The sequence below is a fragment of the Lepisosteus oculatus genome, chromosome 14 (genome assembly GCF_040954835.1).
Source record: "Lepisosteus oculatus isolate fLepOcu1 chromosome 14, fLepOcu1.hap2, whole genome shotgun sequence".
NCBI lineage: Eukaryota > Metazoa > Chordata > Actinopteri > Semionotiformes > Lepisosteidae > Lepisosteus > Lepisosteus oculatus.
In genome coordinates this window covers 35,435,508-35,453,411 of record NC_090709.1, presented here as the reverse complement: position 1 = coordinate 35,453,411, position 17,904 = coordinate 35,435,508, and the positions used below count along the sequence as shown (strand labels likewise).

The 17,904-nt window shown below is 48.8% G+C and overlaps 2 protein-coding genes across 2 annotated transcripts in view; both read right to left on the bottom strand.

Annotated features, from left to right (window-relative positions):
• LOC138243467 (GTPase IMAP family member 4-like) overlaps positions 1–17,904 on the bottom strand; it is a 194,051-nt gene that overhangs the window by 14,225 nt on the left and 161,922 nt on the right. The gene's annotated exons all lie outside the window — the stretch shown is intronic.
• LOC138243360 (uncharacterized) lies at positions 4,589–11,849 on the bottom strand. The gene is given in 5 exon segments (XM_069198930.1): positions 4,589–5,094; positions 5,243–6,963; positions 7,112–7,637; positions 7,640–8,374; positions 11,740–11,849. Coding segments are annotated over 5 exon segments (3,582 nt in total). The 5' UTR covers positions 11,834–11,849.

Genomic DNA, 17,904 nt, shown 5'->3' with positions numbered 1-17,904 from the left:
TGTGTAAAAGTGTCTTTTTATCAATGAGCTTTGGGGGGTTTGTTTTGAAATTGTGTAAAAGTGTCTTTTTTCATTGTGCTCGGGGGGGGTTAAGGTGAAATTGTGAAAAAGTGTCTAGCATTGAGCTCGGGGGCTTTGTGGTGAAATTGTGTAAAAGTGTCTGTCATTGAGCTTGATGGGTTTGAGGTAAAATTGTGTAAAAAGTGTCTTTGTCATTGAGCTTGACGGGTTTGAGGTCAGATTGTGTAAAGTGTCTTTTTATCATTGAGCTCGATGTGTTTGAGGTAAAACTGTATAAAAGTCTTTTTATCTTTGAGCTTGGTGGGTTTCAGGTAAAATTGTGTAAAAAGTGTCTTTTTATCATTGTTCTCGGGTGGTTTGTGATAAAGTTGTGTAAATGTCTTTTTATCATTGTGTACAAGTGTGTTTTTATCATTGAGGTTGGGGGGTTTGTGGTGAAATTGTGTAAAAGTGTCTTTTTATCATTGAGGTTGGGGGGTTTGTGGTGAAATTGTGTAAAAGTGTCTGTCATTGAGCTCGGGGGGTTTGTGATAAAGTTGTGTAAAAGTCTTTTTATCATTGTGTACATGTGTTATTATCATTGAGGTTGGGGGGTTTGAGGTGAAATTGTGTAAAATTCTTTTTTCATTGTGCTCGGGGGGGTTGTGGTGAAATTGTGTAAAAGTGTCTTTTTATCATTGTGCTCGGGGGGCTTGAGGTGGAATTGTGCAAATGTGTATTTTTATCATTGAGCTGGCGGGTTTGTGGTGAAATTGTGTAAAAGTCTTTTTATCATTGAGCTCGGGGGGTTTGTGGTGAAATTGTGTGAAAGGGTCTTATCATTGAGCTTGGGGGCTTTGTGGTGAAATTGTGTAAAAGTGTCTTTTTCTCATTGTGCTCGATGGGATTGTGGTCAAATTGTGTAAAAGTGTCTTTTTATCATTGAGCTCGAGGGGTTTGTGGTGAATTTTTGTAAAAGTGTATTTTTATCATTGAGCTCGGGGTGTTTGAGGTAAAATTGTGTAAAAGTGTCTGTTAATCATTGAGGTAAAATTGTGTAAAATACTTTTTATCGTTGAGCTCGGGGGGTTTGAGATAAAATTGTGTAAAAGTGTCTATCATTGAGCTCGCGGGGTTTGTGGTGAAATTGTGAAAAAGTGTCTTTATCATTGATGAAAAATTGTGTAAAAGTCTTTATTATTGTGCTCGGGGTGTTTTGAGGTAAAATTGTGTAAAAGTGTCTGTTAATCATTGAGGTAAAATTGTGTAAAATACTTTTTATCTTTTATCTCGGGGGGTTTGTGGATAAATTGTGTGAAAGTGTCTTATCATTGAGCTTTGTGGGTGTGAGGTGAAATTGTGTAAAATTAATAATTGCTTACACAGCGCTTTTCTGGACACTCCACTCAACGTGCTTTACAGAATATGAGGACTCCCCTCCACCACCACCAAGGTAAGTTGTGATATTAAAGTGTCTTTTTATCATTGAGCTCTCGGTGTTTGAGGTAAAATTGTGTAAAAGTGTCTTTATTATTGTGCTCCAGGGGTTTGTGGTGAATTTGTGTAAAAGTGTCTTTTATTGAGCTCGGGCTGTTTGAGGTGAAATTGTGTAAAAGTGTCTATCAATGAGCTCGGGGGGTTTGAGGTGAAATTGTGTAAAAGTGTCTATCATAGAACTTGCGGGCTTTGTGGTGAAATTGTGTAAAAGTGTCTTTTTATCATTGTGCTCGGGGGGTTTGTGGTAAAGTTGTGTAAAAGTGTCTTTTTATCATTGAGCTCGGGGGGTTTGAGGTGAAATTGCATATAATTGTCTATCATAGATCTCGGGGGCTTTGTGGTGATATTGTGTAAAAGTGTCTTTTTATAGTTGAGCTCGGGGTGTTTGAGGTGAAATTGCGTAAAATTGTCTTTCATAGAACTTGGGGGTTTGTGGTGAAATTGTGTAAAAGTGTCTATGATTGAGCTCGGGGTGTTTGAGGTGAAATTGCGTAAAATTCTTTCATAGAACTTGGGGGTTTGTGGTGAAATTGTGTAAAAGTGTCTATGATTGAGCTCGGGGTTTTGAGGTGAAATTGCGTAAAATTGTCTTTCATAGAACTTGGGGGTTTGTGGTGAAATTGTGTAAAAGTGTCTATCATTGAGCTCGTGGGGTTTGTGGTGAAATTGTGTAGAAGTCTTTTTATCATTGTGCTTATGGGGTTGTGGAGATATTGTGGTTTTTGGGTGTAATAGTCTTATTGTTCACACGTTGCTGCTGTGATGTGGCCTTTCGCCTGTAGGTGGCGCTCTCTCCAGTCATTTGTAAATGTACCAGTCCTGATGGATGACTGTACACATCCTCAGTCAAGGGGAATATCTAATTAGTTACTCTCCAAATAGCATTTTTGTATGAAACATTTAAAGAAATCGACAACCACTTTTCAAAACGCACAATAACACAGACTGGTATGTTTGACAACGAGTAAATAAGACACAGGCAAAACGAGAATTCACCATCACTTTCTGCATGTTTACTGTGACCTGTCCTGATCATGAGAAGTCTCAGACGCGTCTCTTCACCAGACAGTTTAATACAGCAGTTCTACATGGGACCGGTGTGAGAGTATGTGGGTAACAGTGATGGCTCTCTCTGCTGTACTGCTGTGGCCCTCCCTCCTGATGACAGAATCGTCTCACACTTCACCTTCACAGACACAAGCTCCATGTGTTTGTGGTGAAATTGTGGGTCTTTCGGTCTAAAAGTTTATTATTGAGCTCACTGAACTGATCTCGAAGGCCACTTTAATTTCAGTTGACGTCCGAGATTTTGAGTGAAATTCTAGTTTTGTTGGTTTAAATGTGCTGTTTCTTTGACTAGCCGGCTTGTTTAGTTGATATTTGTATTTCCTTCTCCTGAAGTAAATATCAAGTGTTTTTTTAATGAAATTGTAGGATACCGGATTGTAGGATATTTCCTGTCACTTTTTTTATACCGTATTACTGTATTTGAGGTGTGTCGAAGTCGCTCTATATATATATTGGTCTATATTGGAGGTTTGCATCACCGCTGCTAAAATCGACAGAAAACAATGTCGTAAAAACGTGTTTTCGAGGTTTGCTTTGGTTCAGATGACACCTCAAATACAGTAATATGGTATAAAAAAAGTGACAGGAAATACGCTGTGCTGAAGCTCTGTATGATGACGTGTTCTTGCAGGTTTATTTGAGTTCAGGTAAAGAGAAATGAAAGTTTTATAAACACTTATTTCGGAGGCGTGTTTCACTCCAGGGGAAGTGAGCAGAAACTAAACCAAAGAAATGCAAGAACAGGGCGTACAGATGCGTTATGAAAGGGTGTTCTGGATGTGTGACTCACAAAAACTATATAAAAACTGAAAACAGGAGATCTGCAGGTTGTCTGTTAAACCTTGAAGTTTATTAAGTAGTGATCAGCAGTAAGTTACTGGTTTGCCCCGATTCTTGTCTTCCAGTTCAGGACTTGTGCTGGGGAATGAGTGTGGTCTGTGGGCTCTGGCGGGAACAGTCACACTGTGGGGACGGGGGTATCCTGTTCCTGCTCTGATGTTCTCTCCTGGAACCTCCATTAACATGTGATCTCAAGAAAAGAGAGTGATTGATTGGCTTTGAGTGCCTTGTGAAATTCTCGGGGCTCGAGCGATCTGCTGTGAGTTCCCTTGTGGTGTCCCCATGTGACTGCGTGTGCCTGTGTCACTGCTGTGTGTGACAGTGGATTCCTCTCCGTCGCCCCTCAGGCGTTCCTGGGTCTCCTCTCGCTCTTTCACAGCCCCGTACCTGAGGACCAGAGCGTCTCTCGTCAGCAGGGCCTCGCGCCTGCAGGTGACTGAAGTGTGCTTTTATATACAGGTGAGAGAGAGTGCACAAGAATCGTCAGAAGTCAACACCGTTCGTTAGAGATGGATGATGTCCAAGGTCACCCAGAAATAGAGCACGACAGGTCACTCAGAGGAAAGGTATTTTTAATTTTTCACCGGCGTATGGATCTACCAAGTACAGACGCCAGACAAAAAACATTGAAATGCAATTTGAAATTCACACTGACGTGTTGAGAACTGTTCCTTAGAAGCGTTTGATCTGTGTTCAGATCTTCTGCTAAGGAGATGTGGTCAGGAAAGGCAGAGACGCCTTCTCTCGTCTGACCGTTGTCTGCAAACCCTGAGGTGTCCTGCGGTCTTTATAATCTATAACCACACTTTCCCCTGTGGACGTTACATACTGTAGATCATCTGTTGCAGCAGGATGCCGATTGATTTGAAAGGCAGCTTTATCCCGACAGCATGAGAGAGAGGCCAACATCAGTCTGGCTGGAGGTCTGGTGAAAGGAAAGCTTTGAATTTAGAGAATTTAAAATGATTTTTGTAGATTTTAAAACTAAGGGATTGAGTAGAACTAAGTTATTATTTTATTTCAGTTGAACTATTAGGAACAGTTACTTTACAAAACCCGAACATTGTTCTGTGTTTTGGTTTACTCGAGATTTAACGCAAGATGGAGTTTCCTGCAGGAGTTCTCGGCCGGTGTGGAACATGTTTAGTGTCCTGCAGGAGTTCTCGGGCGGTGTGGAACGTGTTCACTGTCCTGCAGTCCAGGCTCTCACTACGGAGCTCGCCAGTTTGACGTCTTGAGCAATTTTTCTCAGCCTCTCGTTTCTCTCCCTCACGATCCTGCGCTCCTCCGGCAGCAGTTTCTCGTTGTTGGCGATCTTGGCGAGGATCTCGGCGTTCTGTTTCATCTTGCGCAGGTCGGCGATGCGGTCCTCGAAGCCCGGGCGGGCCTCCTCTTCCTCGTTGCGGATGAGCAGCTCGATGTAGGCGGCCGTGGACAGAGCGTTGGGCTTCAGGGCGATCTCCTCCAGCCGCGCCAGGCAGTTGGAGGAAAGCCTGATCAGCTGCATGATCCGGTCCTCGATCGTCTCGAAGTCCATTTCGATTTTCTCGAGCATCTCCTTCGTCGACATGAACTTGCCGGAAGCCTTCACAAAGTTGTCCTTGAGTTCTTTGACTGTTTTCATGACCTTCACCACTTCGTACTCCCACATCGTCATCTCGGATATGTGAGCGGAGTAGTGGCAGTTACCTGGACAGATCACACAGAATCCAGCGTCATCCATGACGGCGCAGAGATTGATTTCTCCTGGCGTGGGAAGGAAACATCCTGAATGGCACGAAACCAGACAGTTGTTGCAGTTTGTTGATAGATGCTTGGTGTTCTTCCGTTTCGGGACCAGCTCCTCGATCTCTCTCGAAGTTCTTGTTCTGCTCCATGTTGGCCTGCTCGTTTTCCAGACATGCCCTGATCTTCTTCATTTCGCTCAGCTTCGCCAGCCCGGCCGAGATCTGAGGCAGCAGGCTCGCCATCGCCATCTCCAGCCTCTCGCGCTCCTCCAGGACTTTCTTCGTCAGCGCCAAGTCCTTCCCCTCTGTCTTCTCCAACGTTTGGAAAAACCTCTTCAGCTGCTTCACGTTGTTCGTCCAGACAATTTTCTCCAGCTTGTTGTCGTCCTCTTCCTCGTCGTCACTCCCGGAGCCCTCCCCGTTGGAATCGGTGTCGGGCCTCTCGTTTTGTGTATAAAGGGCGGAGTTGTTAAATTCGAAGTGCGTCGCTTTGCCCTTCCGGTTCTTGCGGCAGGGCAGGCCCGCGGCTTCGATAGCGCCCAGGACGGGGATGTCCTTCCCGTCCACAAACGTGACGAGGACGAGGATGTTCTCGGCGATGTCCTTCCCGAAGATGGAGAGGATGGAGTCGAAGACGTACTGCTGGATGGAGGTCAGCCGCGCCAGAGACGCCTGAACCACGAAGCACACGGCGTCGATGTGGTCCACACTGCCGGGGCTGGTAAAGAAGCGCTTCACCTGCTCTGTGATCAGCTTGTCCCGAGAGAGTCCCCGCGTGTCTCCGAACCCCGGGGTGTCGATGACCGTGAGGGAGTAGGGGACGACGAATCCCTTCTGGTTGTGGAGCTCGTAGGACGTCACGATGGAGGTCTGACTCTCCGCCTGCGAGCGGTTGGTCTCCTCGTGGATCAGCTTGAATCGAAACCGATCCTCCCACTGCACGCCCAGGATGTAATTGATCATCGCGTTGATGAGGGTGGTCTTCCCTGCCCCCGTGGCCCCCAGAAGGATGATGACCTTATTGTTCCCTTCTTCTACTTTCCTGCCGAACGCGAAGCGCTGGAAATGCTGCTCGTCGGTGGGCTCCTGTTCCAGCGACAGCCTGTATAAGGAAGGCTGCCCGCGCTCTATCAAAGTGGAGAAGTTTAGGAAGTGGTCGCTCTGTACTTTAACACGACTGACGTCCCCTGACTTGACTCTGCTGTCCTTCGGGATTGTTATTGGAGTCTCGGGGCTCGGTGGACTCTTGCCTTCTTTGCCACAGTCGGAATAAACCCGGACGATGTAGGAACTTCCTTCCCTCAGGTTCTCCAGAGTGCACACCCTCCCTCTGACTTTGAGCTTCGTCCATGTTTTGCTGTCTTGCTCATCCGTTGCCCCCTTGAAGACCTCTCTGTATTCAACTTCGTAGGAAGTAACGCTGACTCCCTGTCCCACAGAGGTGGGCATGTCCCAGGTGACCGTCATGGAGTTTGGTCCTGTTGATTTCTGCTGAGGAGCTCCGGGGGGGGCTGAAGGAAGAGTCTTGCAGGAAGGAGTTGCGTCGCTGGCACAGCCGACTCCGGGTTTGCAAACCGCCCGACAGCCGAATCGATACGAAGCGTTCAGGTCCAGCCCCGACACGGTGAACTCTGGCTTGTTGTCATCGGTGTCCACTTCCCTCCAAGCTGAGTCACTCGACTTCTGGTACAGAACCCGATACCTCACGATCTCGCCGGCGCCGTACTTCGGCGGGCGGAACGCCAGCTGGACGGAGTCGTGCAGAGTTGTCAGCACGGCCGGTACCCCCGGCTGGGAAGGCAGCTCGAAGTGCTTGCTGGCCAGAGCCCCCCTTTCGAAGAGGTAAACGGAAGATCCGATGTGGACCTCGTCGTAGATTGACGCCACACAGAATTTCACGTTCGGTCTGCCTTTGTTCTCTCTTGAAGTCTAGGAATAGTCTGATGTTCTCCCGCGTCAGGGCTGTGACTTCCTCCGACCTGAACCATTTTCCCCATCTTCCCTCTGGCTCGAGATCAGGAGCTAGCTCTTCACCCGTCCCTCGTTCGGAGGAGGTCAGATAGCTTTCTAAGATGTTTAGGTATTGCTCCCTTTGCTTCAGCGATGTAAACGCAAAGCACACCACGTACTCGTTCGACGAATCGAGCACGACTTGGTCCAGGTCACTGCTGGAGGGGGCCACGGTGACGTCGCTCATGATCTGCAGGTAAGATCTCAGCACGTTCAGCTCCCGCTCCTTGTCTTCCAGGAACTGCGCGAGCAGGGCGTTTCGGAAGGGGGAGCGCTCTCTCCCGCTCAGGAGGTCGACGAGTCGGCCCTCTTCCTCGCCGCCTCCGCGGATGACCGGCAGCAGCCTGGCCAGAGATTTCTGAAAGACCAGCTTGTACTCCACGCACAGGTCTTTAAACCGCAGGAGTTTCTGGTTCATCTCTGGAAACTGGATCGCAGTCGCGTCTTTCATCAGATCTTGGCACCGCACGATATAATCATCCATTTGTCTGAAATACGCTGGGATCGGCGAACTAACCCGATGCTGATTTGCCTGACAATTGTGGCAGCCTGGGAGTCCAGTTTTGTCAGTGGGTAAAGCCAGACTTTCATGGGCACGGCGTGCTCTCTGTCTTTTCCAAGGAGGTGTGGGAGAGATGAATAGACCTTGATGGCGTCTTGGAACGTCACCGGATTCTTTTCCAGAGCAAAATCCCCGTAGAATTTGCAGTTGAACTTGTCCGCCTGCTGGCGTTCCTCGTCCGTCATTCTGAGGGAGGCTTCGCCTTCGATCGACACACACGGGATCATCTTTATCGCCGCGTGCAGACTGCCCTGGACGTCCTGCTGCTTCTCCTCTGCCGAAACCTCCCGGTCGAAGACGAAGAAGGCCTGCGCGCCGTACAGCACCGCCGTGACGACGTGCGTGGCCGACCCCTCCTGGAAGACGTTGCTGTGCTGCACGTTTCCGGCTCCTAAGTGGTCCATGGTGAGCTGCTCGAAGCGCGTGGTGGTGCGGTACTGCAGGGTGACCCGCGACTGCTTCTTCGAGGTCTTCTTGTCGTTCAGGTAACTCGCCGAGCCCTTCACTGAGACCAGCCCACAGAGGAAGCTCGCCTCCAGGGAGGCCTCCACATTCAGAGCGGACGCCTTGTCCTCCGTGGAGTCGGACGCAATGATCTGGAAATCGGTGTTCGGCTGAGGACGCACGTCGATGTCTTTCTGCAGCGTCTCGGCGTCCCATAACGTGATTCCTGCGGGGAGACAAGAAATAGAAGAGGTGTTCATGGGGCTTTGCAAGCTTGTCGCGCTACAGGGAGTGATCTTTCAGCTGCGCGGTCAAGTGTCGCTGTAGCGTCCCTGGTGGTCTAGAGGTCAGGATTAGGCGCTCCCACTGCCGCGGCCCGGGTTCGATTCCTGGTCAGGGAATGTCAATATTCTTCTGGGGCGGAGCGGTGGCTCTGTGGCTGAGGATCTGTTCCTGTGGCTGGAAGGTTGCCGGTTCAAATCCCGCAGCCGACAGAGGAATCCTACTCCATTGGGCCCCTAAGCAAGGTCCTCAACCCCAACTGCTCCAGGGGCACGACACGACACCAGACTGGAGCCAGATGGAGTGTCCACTGTGGGTTAACGCTAGGGGACGACACGACACCAGACTAGAGCCAGATGGAGTTTCCACTGTGGGTTAACGCTAGGGGACGACACTGCACCAGACTGGAGCCAGATGGAGTTTCCACTGTGGGTTAACGCTAGGGGACGACACTGCACCAGACTGGAGCCAGATGCAGTTTCCACTGTGGGTTAACGCTAGGGGACGACACTGCACCAGACTGGAGCCAGATGCAGTTTCCACTGTGGGTTAACGCTAGGGGATGACACTGCACCAGACTGGAACCAGGTGGAGTTTCCACTGTGGGTTAACGCTAGGGGACGACACTGCACCAGTCTGGAGCCAGATGGGTATGACTGGAAGCTGGGGAGGAAGTGACCTTATCATTGACACTCTGTCCCTGGGAACACCAAGGACTGTGAACGTGGGTGTACAGTGCCTGATGACGCAGGAGGAGCAGAAGTCGTAGGAAGGAGCCAGACTATCAGGCAGCATGGCAACCAATAGGATTCAGTAGCGATCTGCAGTGTGGAGAGGCAGACGTCGAAGGAGCTGGGTCTTTGATGTGTAGAGAAAACTTACATCGAACTTGCATCAGATCAGAATCTAAAGAGGGTCCATACAGCTCAGCTCAGTATTGCTCTCACCTGGAATCTGTCATAGAGGTGAAAGACAGGTCACCTCAGTGTGAGTCTCTCACCTGGAATCAGTGTGTCTGTCAGGGTTATACAGCTGGAGACGGGTCACCTCAGTGTGAGTCTCTCACCTGGAATCAGTGTGTCTCTGTCAGGGTCATACAGCTGGAGACAGGTCACCTCAGTGTGAACCTCTCACGTGGAATCAGTGTGTCTGTCAGGGTCATACAGCTGGAGACAGGTCACCTCAGTGTGAACCTCTCACCTGGAATCGGTGTGTCTGTCAGGGTCATACAGCTGGAGACAGGTCACCTCAGTGTGAATCTCTCACCTGGAATCAGTGTGTCTGTCAGGGTCGTACAGCTGGAGACAGGTCACCTCAGTGTGAGTCTCTCACCTGGAATCAGTGTGTCTGTCAGGGTCATACAGCTGGAGACAGGTCACCTCAGTGTGAGTCTCTCACCTGGAATCAGTGTGTCTGTCAGTGTCGTACAGCTGGAGACAGGTCACCTCAGTGTGAGTCTCTCACCTGGAATCAGTGTCTCTGTCAGTGTCATACAGCTGGAGACAGGTCACCTCAGTGTGAGTCTCTCACCTGGAATCAGTGTGTCTGTCAGGGTCGTACAGCTGGAGACAGGTCACCTCAGTGTGAGTCAATTTCAATTCAATTCAATTCAAGGTGCTTTATTAGCATGACCGATGGGTACAATCAGTGTTGCCAAAGCAAATAAAAATAATAAAATTAACATAGAACAAAACAAAAAGTAGAAGTAAAATAAAATCTACAGACATGTTACAGACATTTACAACAAAGACATATTATATAATATTGACATATACTGTAGGCGGCTGGAGCATTATTGGGAGACGGACTCACTGTTCCTCAGGCTGTGACAGGAGATCACATACTGGGCTGCCAGATCAACTGAGTTCCCTCCTCCCTCTCCCAGTAGGATTGGGACCTGTTGTGGTTTTGGCAGGTGTGGGAACTCTGGGATTAGATTTCTGAATTTGGGGAAGAATGTTTCTCTAATCCCAGAGTATCTGTCACAGTGCAGTAGGAAGTGCACCTCTGTCTCTATTTCTCCCTGCTGGCAGTGGGAGCACAGCCTGTCCTCTCTGGGCAGCCAGGTCTGCCTGTGTCACCCAGTTTCTATGGCCAGGTTGTGGTCACTGAGCCTGTACTTCGTCAGGGTCTGTTTCTGTTTGTTATTTTTTATTTTGGTCAAATATTCAGCTAGTGTGTATTGTCTGTTTAAGGTTCTGTAGCATTCCAGTTTATGTTGTTTGTGTGTGTGTGTCCCAGTGTGTGAGATACTGCTGTTTGATCTGTGCTGTGATGTGGTTGAGTCTGGGTTGAGGTGCTCTAGCAGTACTGTCCTGAGGCTGGTTAGTGTTGGTGTGGCTCAGGTCGGTGAGCCTCAGGACCAGCTGGCTCAGGGGGCTCTGTTTTGAGCTCAGCTCTTGGCTCAGCAGGGCTTTGTGGTGGTAGGAATTTTGGTCACTGTTTTTTAGGTGTAGCCAATACTTTAATATTCTTTTCTGTATGTTTATCAATAGTGGGTACTGGCCTAATTCGGCCCTGCACCCGTTGTTAGGAGTTTTTGTCTGCACACGGAGTATGATTCTACAGATCTCCATGTGCAGAGTTTCTGTGGGGTGTTTGTCCCATTGGGTGTAATCCTGGTCTGTGAGGGGACCCCACACTTCACTGCCGTATAGGGCAATGGGTTGGATTACACTTTCAAATATTTGGAGCCAGATTCTTGTTGGTGGGTTGATGTTGAAGAGCCTCCTTCTTATTGCGTAGAAAGCCCTGAGTGCCTTCTCCCTCAGTGCCTCTCACCCGGAATCAGTGTGTCTGTCAGGGTCATAGAGCTGGAGACAGGTCACCTCAGTGTGAGTCTCTCACCTGGAATCAGTGTGTCTGTCAGGGTCATACAGCTGGAGACAGGTCACCTCAGTGTGAGTCTCTCACCTGGAATCAGTGTGTCTGTCAGGGTCATACAGCTGGAGACAGGTCACCTCAGTGTGAATCTCTCACCTGGAATCAGTGTGTCTGTCAGGGTCTTACAGCTGGAGACAGGTCACCTCAGTGTGAATCTCTCACCTGGAATCAGTGTGTCTGTCAGGGTCATACAGCTGGAGACAGGTCACCTCAGTGTGAATCTCTCACCTGGAATCAGTGTGTCTGTCAGGGTCATACAGCTGGAGACAGGTCACCTCAGTGTGAATCTCTCACCTGGAATCAGTGTGTCTGTCAGGGTCATACAGCTGGAGACAGGTCACCTCAGTGTGAATCTCTCACCTGGAATCAGTGTGTCTGTCAGGGTCGTACAGCTGGAGACAGGTCACCTCAGTGTGAATCTCTCACCTGGAATCAGTACGTCCCTGCGGCAGTCATACAGCATCCCCAGCTGGAAGGGGCGTCCGAGTGTGGCCACCTCGATGGTTTCTGAGTCCGACATAGCTCTGGAGCCTGGGTTCGTTACTGAAATCAAACCCAACACAGAGATGTTAAATGATTAACATCACAACCTTTGTACATGATTTCAAAGTCATGCACCAACCTGGCTTGATCATGTTGATAAAATGCTGCGTTTTGACATTCTGTTCTTAACAGCCGTATCAGCTGGACAGATAAAAGTGCAAAGATCATTGTTTTTATTGTTAGCATAGCAGGTATGAGGCTCCACTGGAGCCATAAAACATTATGCATTAACAAACGATATCTACGTACCATTATACAATCTGTTTGAATTTGGTCTTTGCACGTAGATCTTACTGTAACCGAAACAGGAGCAGAACTGCAGGTCAACATCTGTGGAGTTGCAGAGGAAGACGTACTTGACTTGAATTTGAGCAACTCTGAATTTTTCTTCTTTAACAAGTGGATAGCAGGAAGAAATCAATCCCTTCAGCTGAATTGTCCTGCCTCTTAAAAACAGTTTCGCCTTGAAACCAAGCATTAATTTAGGTCCGCGTCTGTGGCGATGCACTAATGCACTACCGGTACGTTGTAGCTGCTTGACCCTTTTGTTCCTCTTCGTCGTCTTATTCTAAGCCCTTCCCTCTCTGACAGCTACCACGCGGGGCGCCTGACCTGGGCGACCATGGAGCTGTGAAAAAATAGAGCCGAAACCTACTGTGCTCTTGGTGTCGCGCGTCGAACGGCAGCGGTTTCCTGCTTTTTTCCAGGCCTCTTCTGCAGTCGGTGGCCCTTGTGGTCCCCTGAGCCAAGAGCTCAGGGATTCGCTCCCTGTATGTGCTGGAAGCCCCACCTCCACCGAGAGATGGCCGGTGTCCTTTTGGACTTTGCACTGATGTGGAATTAAAACTTAAATGTCGCCCTGTTCGTCAGTAGTCTGCAGTCCTCTCTGTTAAACTGTCAAGGTGCTGTCAAAAAATTCCATTATTACACTAGAGACATAGTAAAATAAAAAAAAGCTAACAGCAATCATCTAACAAAAGAGGTTGTTGATGGAGATGCCAGTAAACCCTGGTGTGTCTGCAGCAGGGCTGTCCAGTCCTGGTCCTGGAGGGGTCAGTCAGTGTGTGTGTCTGCAGCAGGGCTGTCCAGTCCTGGTCCTGGAGGGGTCAGTCAGTGTGTGTGTCCAGTCCTGGTCCTGGAGGGGTCAGTCAGTGTGTGTCCAGTCCTGGTCCTGGAGGGGTCAGTCAGTGTGTGTCTGCAGCAGTGCTGTCCAGTCCTGGTCCTGGAGGGGTCAGTCAGTGTGTGTGTCTGCAGCAGGGTTGTCCAGTCCTGGTCCTGGAGGGGTCAGACAGTGTGTCCAGTCCTGGTCCTGGAGGGGTCAGTCAGTGTGTCCAGTCCTGGTCCTGGAGGGGTCAGTGTGTGTGTGTCTGCAGCAGGGCTGTCCAGTCCTGGTCCTGGAGGGGTCAGTCAGTGTCCCCAGTCCTGGTCCTGGAGGGGTCAGTCAGTGTGTCCAGTCCTGGTCCTGGAGGGGTCAGTCAGTGTGTCCAGTCCTGGTCCTGGAGGGGTCAGTCAGTGTATCCAGTTCTGGTCCTGGAGGGGTCAGTCTGCCCCCTCTCAAACTGGTGGAGCAAAAGTTTCTAGCACCTTCTGTGCTCCCCTGTCCCCTCCGACACCCCGCCAGCTCCCAGATCATTCCCCTGCCTCCAGCAGCCACCTTCCGGACCGGGCTGGGCGGACGACCGCAGAACCGGCGCTCGGGGGGAGCCGGGCCACGTCACGACTGCGGGCGCCACGATCACAGCCAGTTTCACATCGATCGCCGTTCCGGGGCGACCTGTTTGTTCTGTAGTGTGAACAGTGACACGCACGCGCGCGACATGAGATCATTAAAACAGACAGACGTGAGAACCTCCGCGCACACACGCCGAGCGAGCAGCAGAGTCATTTCTCCTCCCCGCCGTTCGTGACGCAGGTTCGCTTGTCCACGAGCCGCTGAGGTCCGATCACGCGGCCCTCGCGTCTCTCCTGCACACCGGGGCGCAGAGACGAGGAGCCTGCAGGACAGGAGAGAGACGGGTGAGCCTGCAGGACAGGAGACAGGAGAGAGTCGGGTGAGCCTGGAGGACAGGAGACAGGAGAGAGAAAAGACGGGTCAGCTTACAGGACAGGAGAGAGGAGAGAGACAGGTCAGTCTGTACGACAGGTACACCTGGGGACAGGAGAGAGCAGAGAGACGGCTCAGCCTACAGGACAGGAGACAGGAGAGAGACAGGTCAGTCTGTACAACAGGTACACCTGGAGAGAGACAGGTCAGCCTGCAGGACATGAGAGATAGACAAGTTCATGAGAGACGAAATTCAGACACTGATGGACACATTCCTAAACACTCCGTATCAAACCAACAAACTAGGGATGAACTTGGCCACACAAAAACTAAATCACCTATTCCACAAACTAGCATCAAAATCTAAGCTAAAAACAACTAAAAAAAACTACCAAAAAACAAAAGCAAAAGAAAAGTGGTTTGATACGGAGTGCAAAAACATCAGAAATGCACTACGAAAAGTCTCAAATGAAAAACACAGACAACCACACAACACAGATCTGCAACTCAGGTACTGTGACATGGTAAAACTTTACAAACACACGCTGAAAAAGAAAAGAAACACGTACATAAACAAACAACTTGCAGAAATTGAGGAGTCACTAAATCAGAACTGTTTCTGTGAGAAGTGGAACAACTTAAACACATCAAAACCAGAAGAATTGGCCATCCAAAATGGAACAATCTGGCAAACATACTTTGAAAATCTCCCGAATACAAATCAATCAGACCAAAACCACTTTTGAAAAACTCAAATTTTGGAATTGGCTATCAAAGACAACCAAAACCCCTAAGACTCCCCAATCACTGAGCAGGAGCTACTGGACAAACTCCAGGCCCTCAGACCACGCAAAGCCTGTGGCCATGATGGAGTCATCAACGAGATGCTGAGACACAGCAGCCCAAAGTTGCAACAAGCCCTGCTCAAACTCCTCAATCTCATCATGACAGCTGGATGTTTCCCTGAGGCCTGGAACCAAGGACTGATCACGCCCATCTATAAGAGTGGAGATAGACTCGATCCCAACAACTACCGGGGCATCTGTGTGAACAGTAACCTGGGGAAGGTATTCTGCAGTATCCTAAATACACGAATACTGGCCTTCCTTACCGAACACAATGTCCTGAGTAAAAGTCAGATTGGCTTCTTGCCAGATCACCGCACATCTGATCACATTTACACCCTACACACACTGATAGACAAACACATCCACAAAAAACACAAAGGAAAAATTTTTGCCTGCTTTGTTGATTTCAAAAATGCATTTGACTCGATTTGGCACGAGAGATTGTTTTATAAACTACTCCAAAGTGGCATAGGGGGCAAAGTGTATGACATAATTAAATCAGTGTATTCAGAGAGCAAATGTGCAGTGAAAATTGGAAACAAAAGGACTAAATTCTTCACCCAAGGCCGCGGGGTGAGACAGGGCTGCAGCCTGAGCCCAACACTGTTCAATATCTATATCAATGAATTAGCAGGAATGTTGGAGCAGTCTGCAGCTCCTGGTCACACACTACACGACACAGAAATCAAGTTCCTGCTCTACGCAGATGACCTGGTCCTGCTGTCGCCCACAGAACAGGGGCTGCAGCAGAACCTGGCACTGCTGGAGCAGTACTGTCAGACCTGGGCACTGACAGTCAATCTGGACAAGACCAGAGTTATGGTTTTCCAGAAGAAATCCAGACCTCAGGGAAACAGGTACAAATTCACACTGAACAACAACACATTGGAGCACACATCCAGCTACACATATCTTGGTCTCACCATCAGCTCTTCCGGGAGTTTTGACCTGGCAGTGAAGGCACTGAGGGAGAAGGCACTCAGGGCTTTCTACGCAATAAGAAGGAGGCTCTTCAACATCAACCCACCAACAAGAATCTGGCTCCAAATATTTGAAAGTGTAATCCAACCCATTGCCCTATACGGCAGTGAAGTGTGGGGTCCCCTCACAGACCAGGATTACACCCAATGGGACAAACAGCCCACAGAAACTGTTGAAACATCCTCCGTGTGCAGAGAAAAACTCCTAACAACGGGTGCAGGGCCGAATAAGGCCAGGACCCACTATTGATAAACATACAGAAAAGAATATTAAAGTATTGGCTACACCTAAAAAACAGCGACCAAAATTCCTACCACCACAAAGCCCTGCTGAGCCCAAAGCAAAGCCCCCTGAGCCAGCTGGTCCTGAGGCTCACTGACCTGAGCCACACCAACCCTAACCAGCCTCAGGACAGCACTGCTAGAGCACCACAACCCAGACTCAGCCACATCACAGCACAGATCAAACAGCAATATCTCACACACTGGGACACACAAACACAACATAAACTGGAATGCTACAGAACCCTAAACAGACAATACACACTAGCTGAATATTTGACCAAAATAAAAAATAACAAACAGAAACAGACCCTGACGAAGTACAGGCTCAGTGACCACAACCTGGCCATAGAAACTGGGCGACACAGGCAGACCTGGCTGTCCAGAGAGGACAGGCTGTGCTCCCACTGCCAGCGGGGAGAAATAGAGACAGAGGTGCACTTCCTACTGCACTGTGACAGATACTCTGGGATTAGAGAAACATTCTTCCCCAAATTCAGAAATCTAATCCCAGAGTTCCCACACCTGCCAAAACCACAACAGGTCCCAATCCTACTGGGAGAGGGAGGAGGGAACTCAGTTGATCTGGCAGCCCAGTATGTGATCTCCTGTCACAGCCTGAGGAACAGTGAGTCTGTCTCCCAATAATGCACCAGCCGCCAACAGTATATGTCAGTATTTTATAATATGTCTTTGTTGTAAATGTCTGTAGATTTTATTTTACTTCTATTTTTTGTTTTGTTCCATGTTAATTTTATTATTTTTATTTGCTTTGGCAACACTGATTGTACCCATCGGTCATGCTAATAAAGCACCTTGAATTGAATTGAGAGAGTGAGAGAGAGAGAGCGAGAGACCTGAGAGAGAGAGGGGTTCATACAGACACTGTGGGACAGTACTGTGTTTACCGTGTTGTCACAGTGGGACAGTGATCAAAGTGGGGCGGAGTGTGATCACAGTAGGACAGTAGTGTGTTCGGAGTGTGATGAGTGTGATGAGTTGGACAGAACTGTGTTCAGTGAGTAATCACAGTGGCATAGTAGTGTTTTTAGTGTGGCATCTGAGAGGCACAGTTCTGTGTTCAGTATGTCATCAGAGTGGTACAGTAGTGTGTTCACTGTGTAATAACAGTGGTACAGTAGTGTGTTCACTGTGTAATAACAGTGGGACAGTACAGTGTTTACTGTGTGATCCCAGTGGGACAGTACAGTGTTTACTAATAGGTGGATGTCCAGGTGGATGCTGCACATTGGTGGTGGTGGAGGGGAGTCCCCATTACCTGTAAAGCGCTTTGAGTGGAGTGTCCAGAAAAGCGCTATATAAGTGTAAGCAATTATTATTATTAATTATTTACTGTGTGATCCCAGTGGGACAGTACAGTGTTTACTGTGTGATCCCAGTGGCACAGTACAGTGTTCACTGTGTGATCCCAGTAGGACAGTAGTGTGTTCAGTGAGTAATCACAGTGGTATAGTAGTGTTCACTGTGTGATCAAAGTGGGACAGTAGTGTGTTCACTGAGTAATCACAGTGGGACAGTAGTGTGTTCAGTGTGTCAACTAAGTGGGGACAGTACTGTGTTCAGTGTGTGATCACAGTGGCACAGTACTGTTCAGGGAGTGATCACAGTAGGACAGTAGTGTGTTCGGTGAGTAATTACAGTGCGACAGTAGTGTGTTCGGTGAGAAATCACAGTGCGACAGTACTGTGTTCAGTGTGTGGTCACAGTGGCACAGTACTGTGTTCAGTGTGTGGTCACAGTGGCACAGTACTGTGTTTAGTGTGTGGTCATAGAGGGGCGCTAGTGTTCAGTGAGAAATAAATAATAAAGTAAATAATAACAACGTAACGTGGTTTTCGGCACGTCTACCTAGGCTGCAGCTACTCCTGCATTA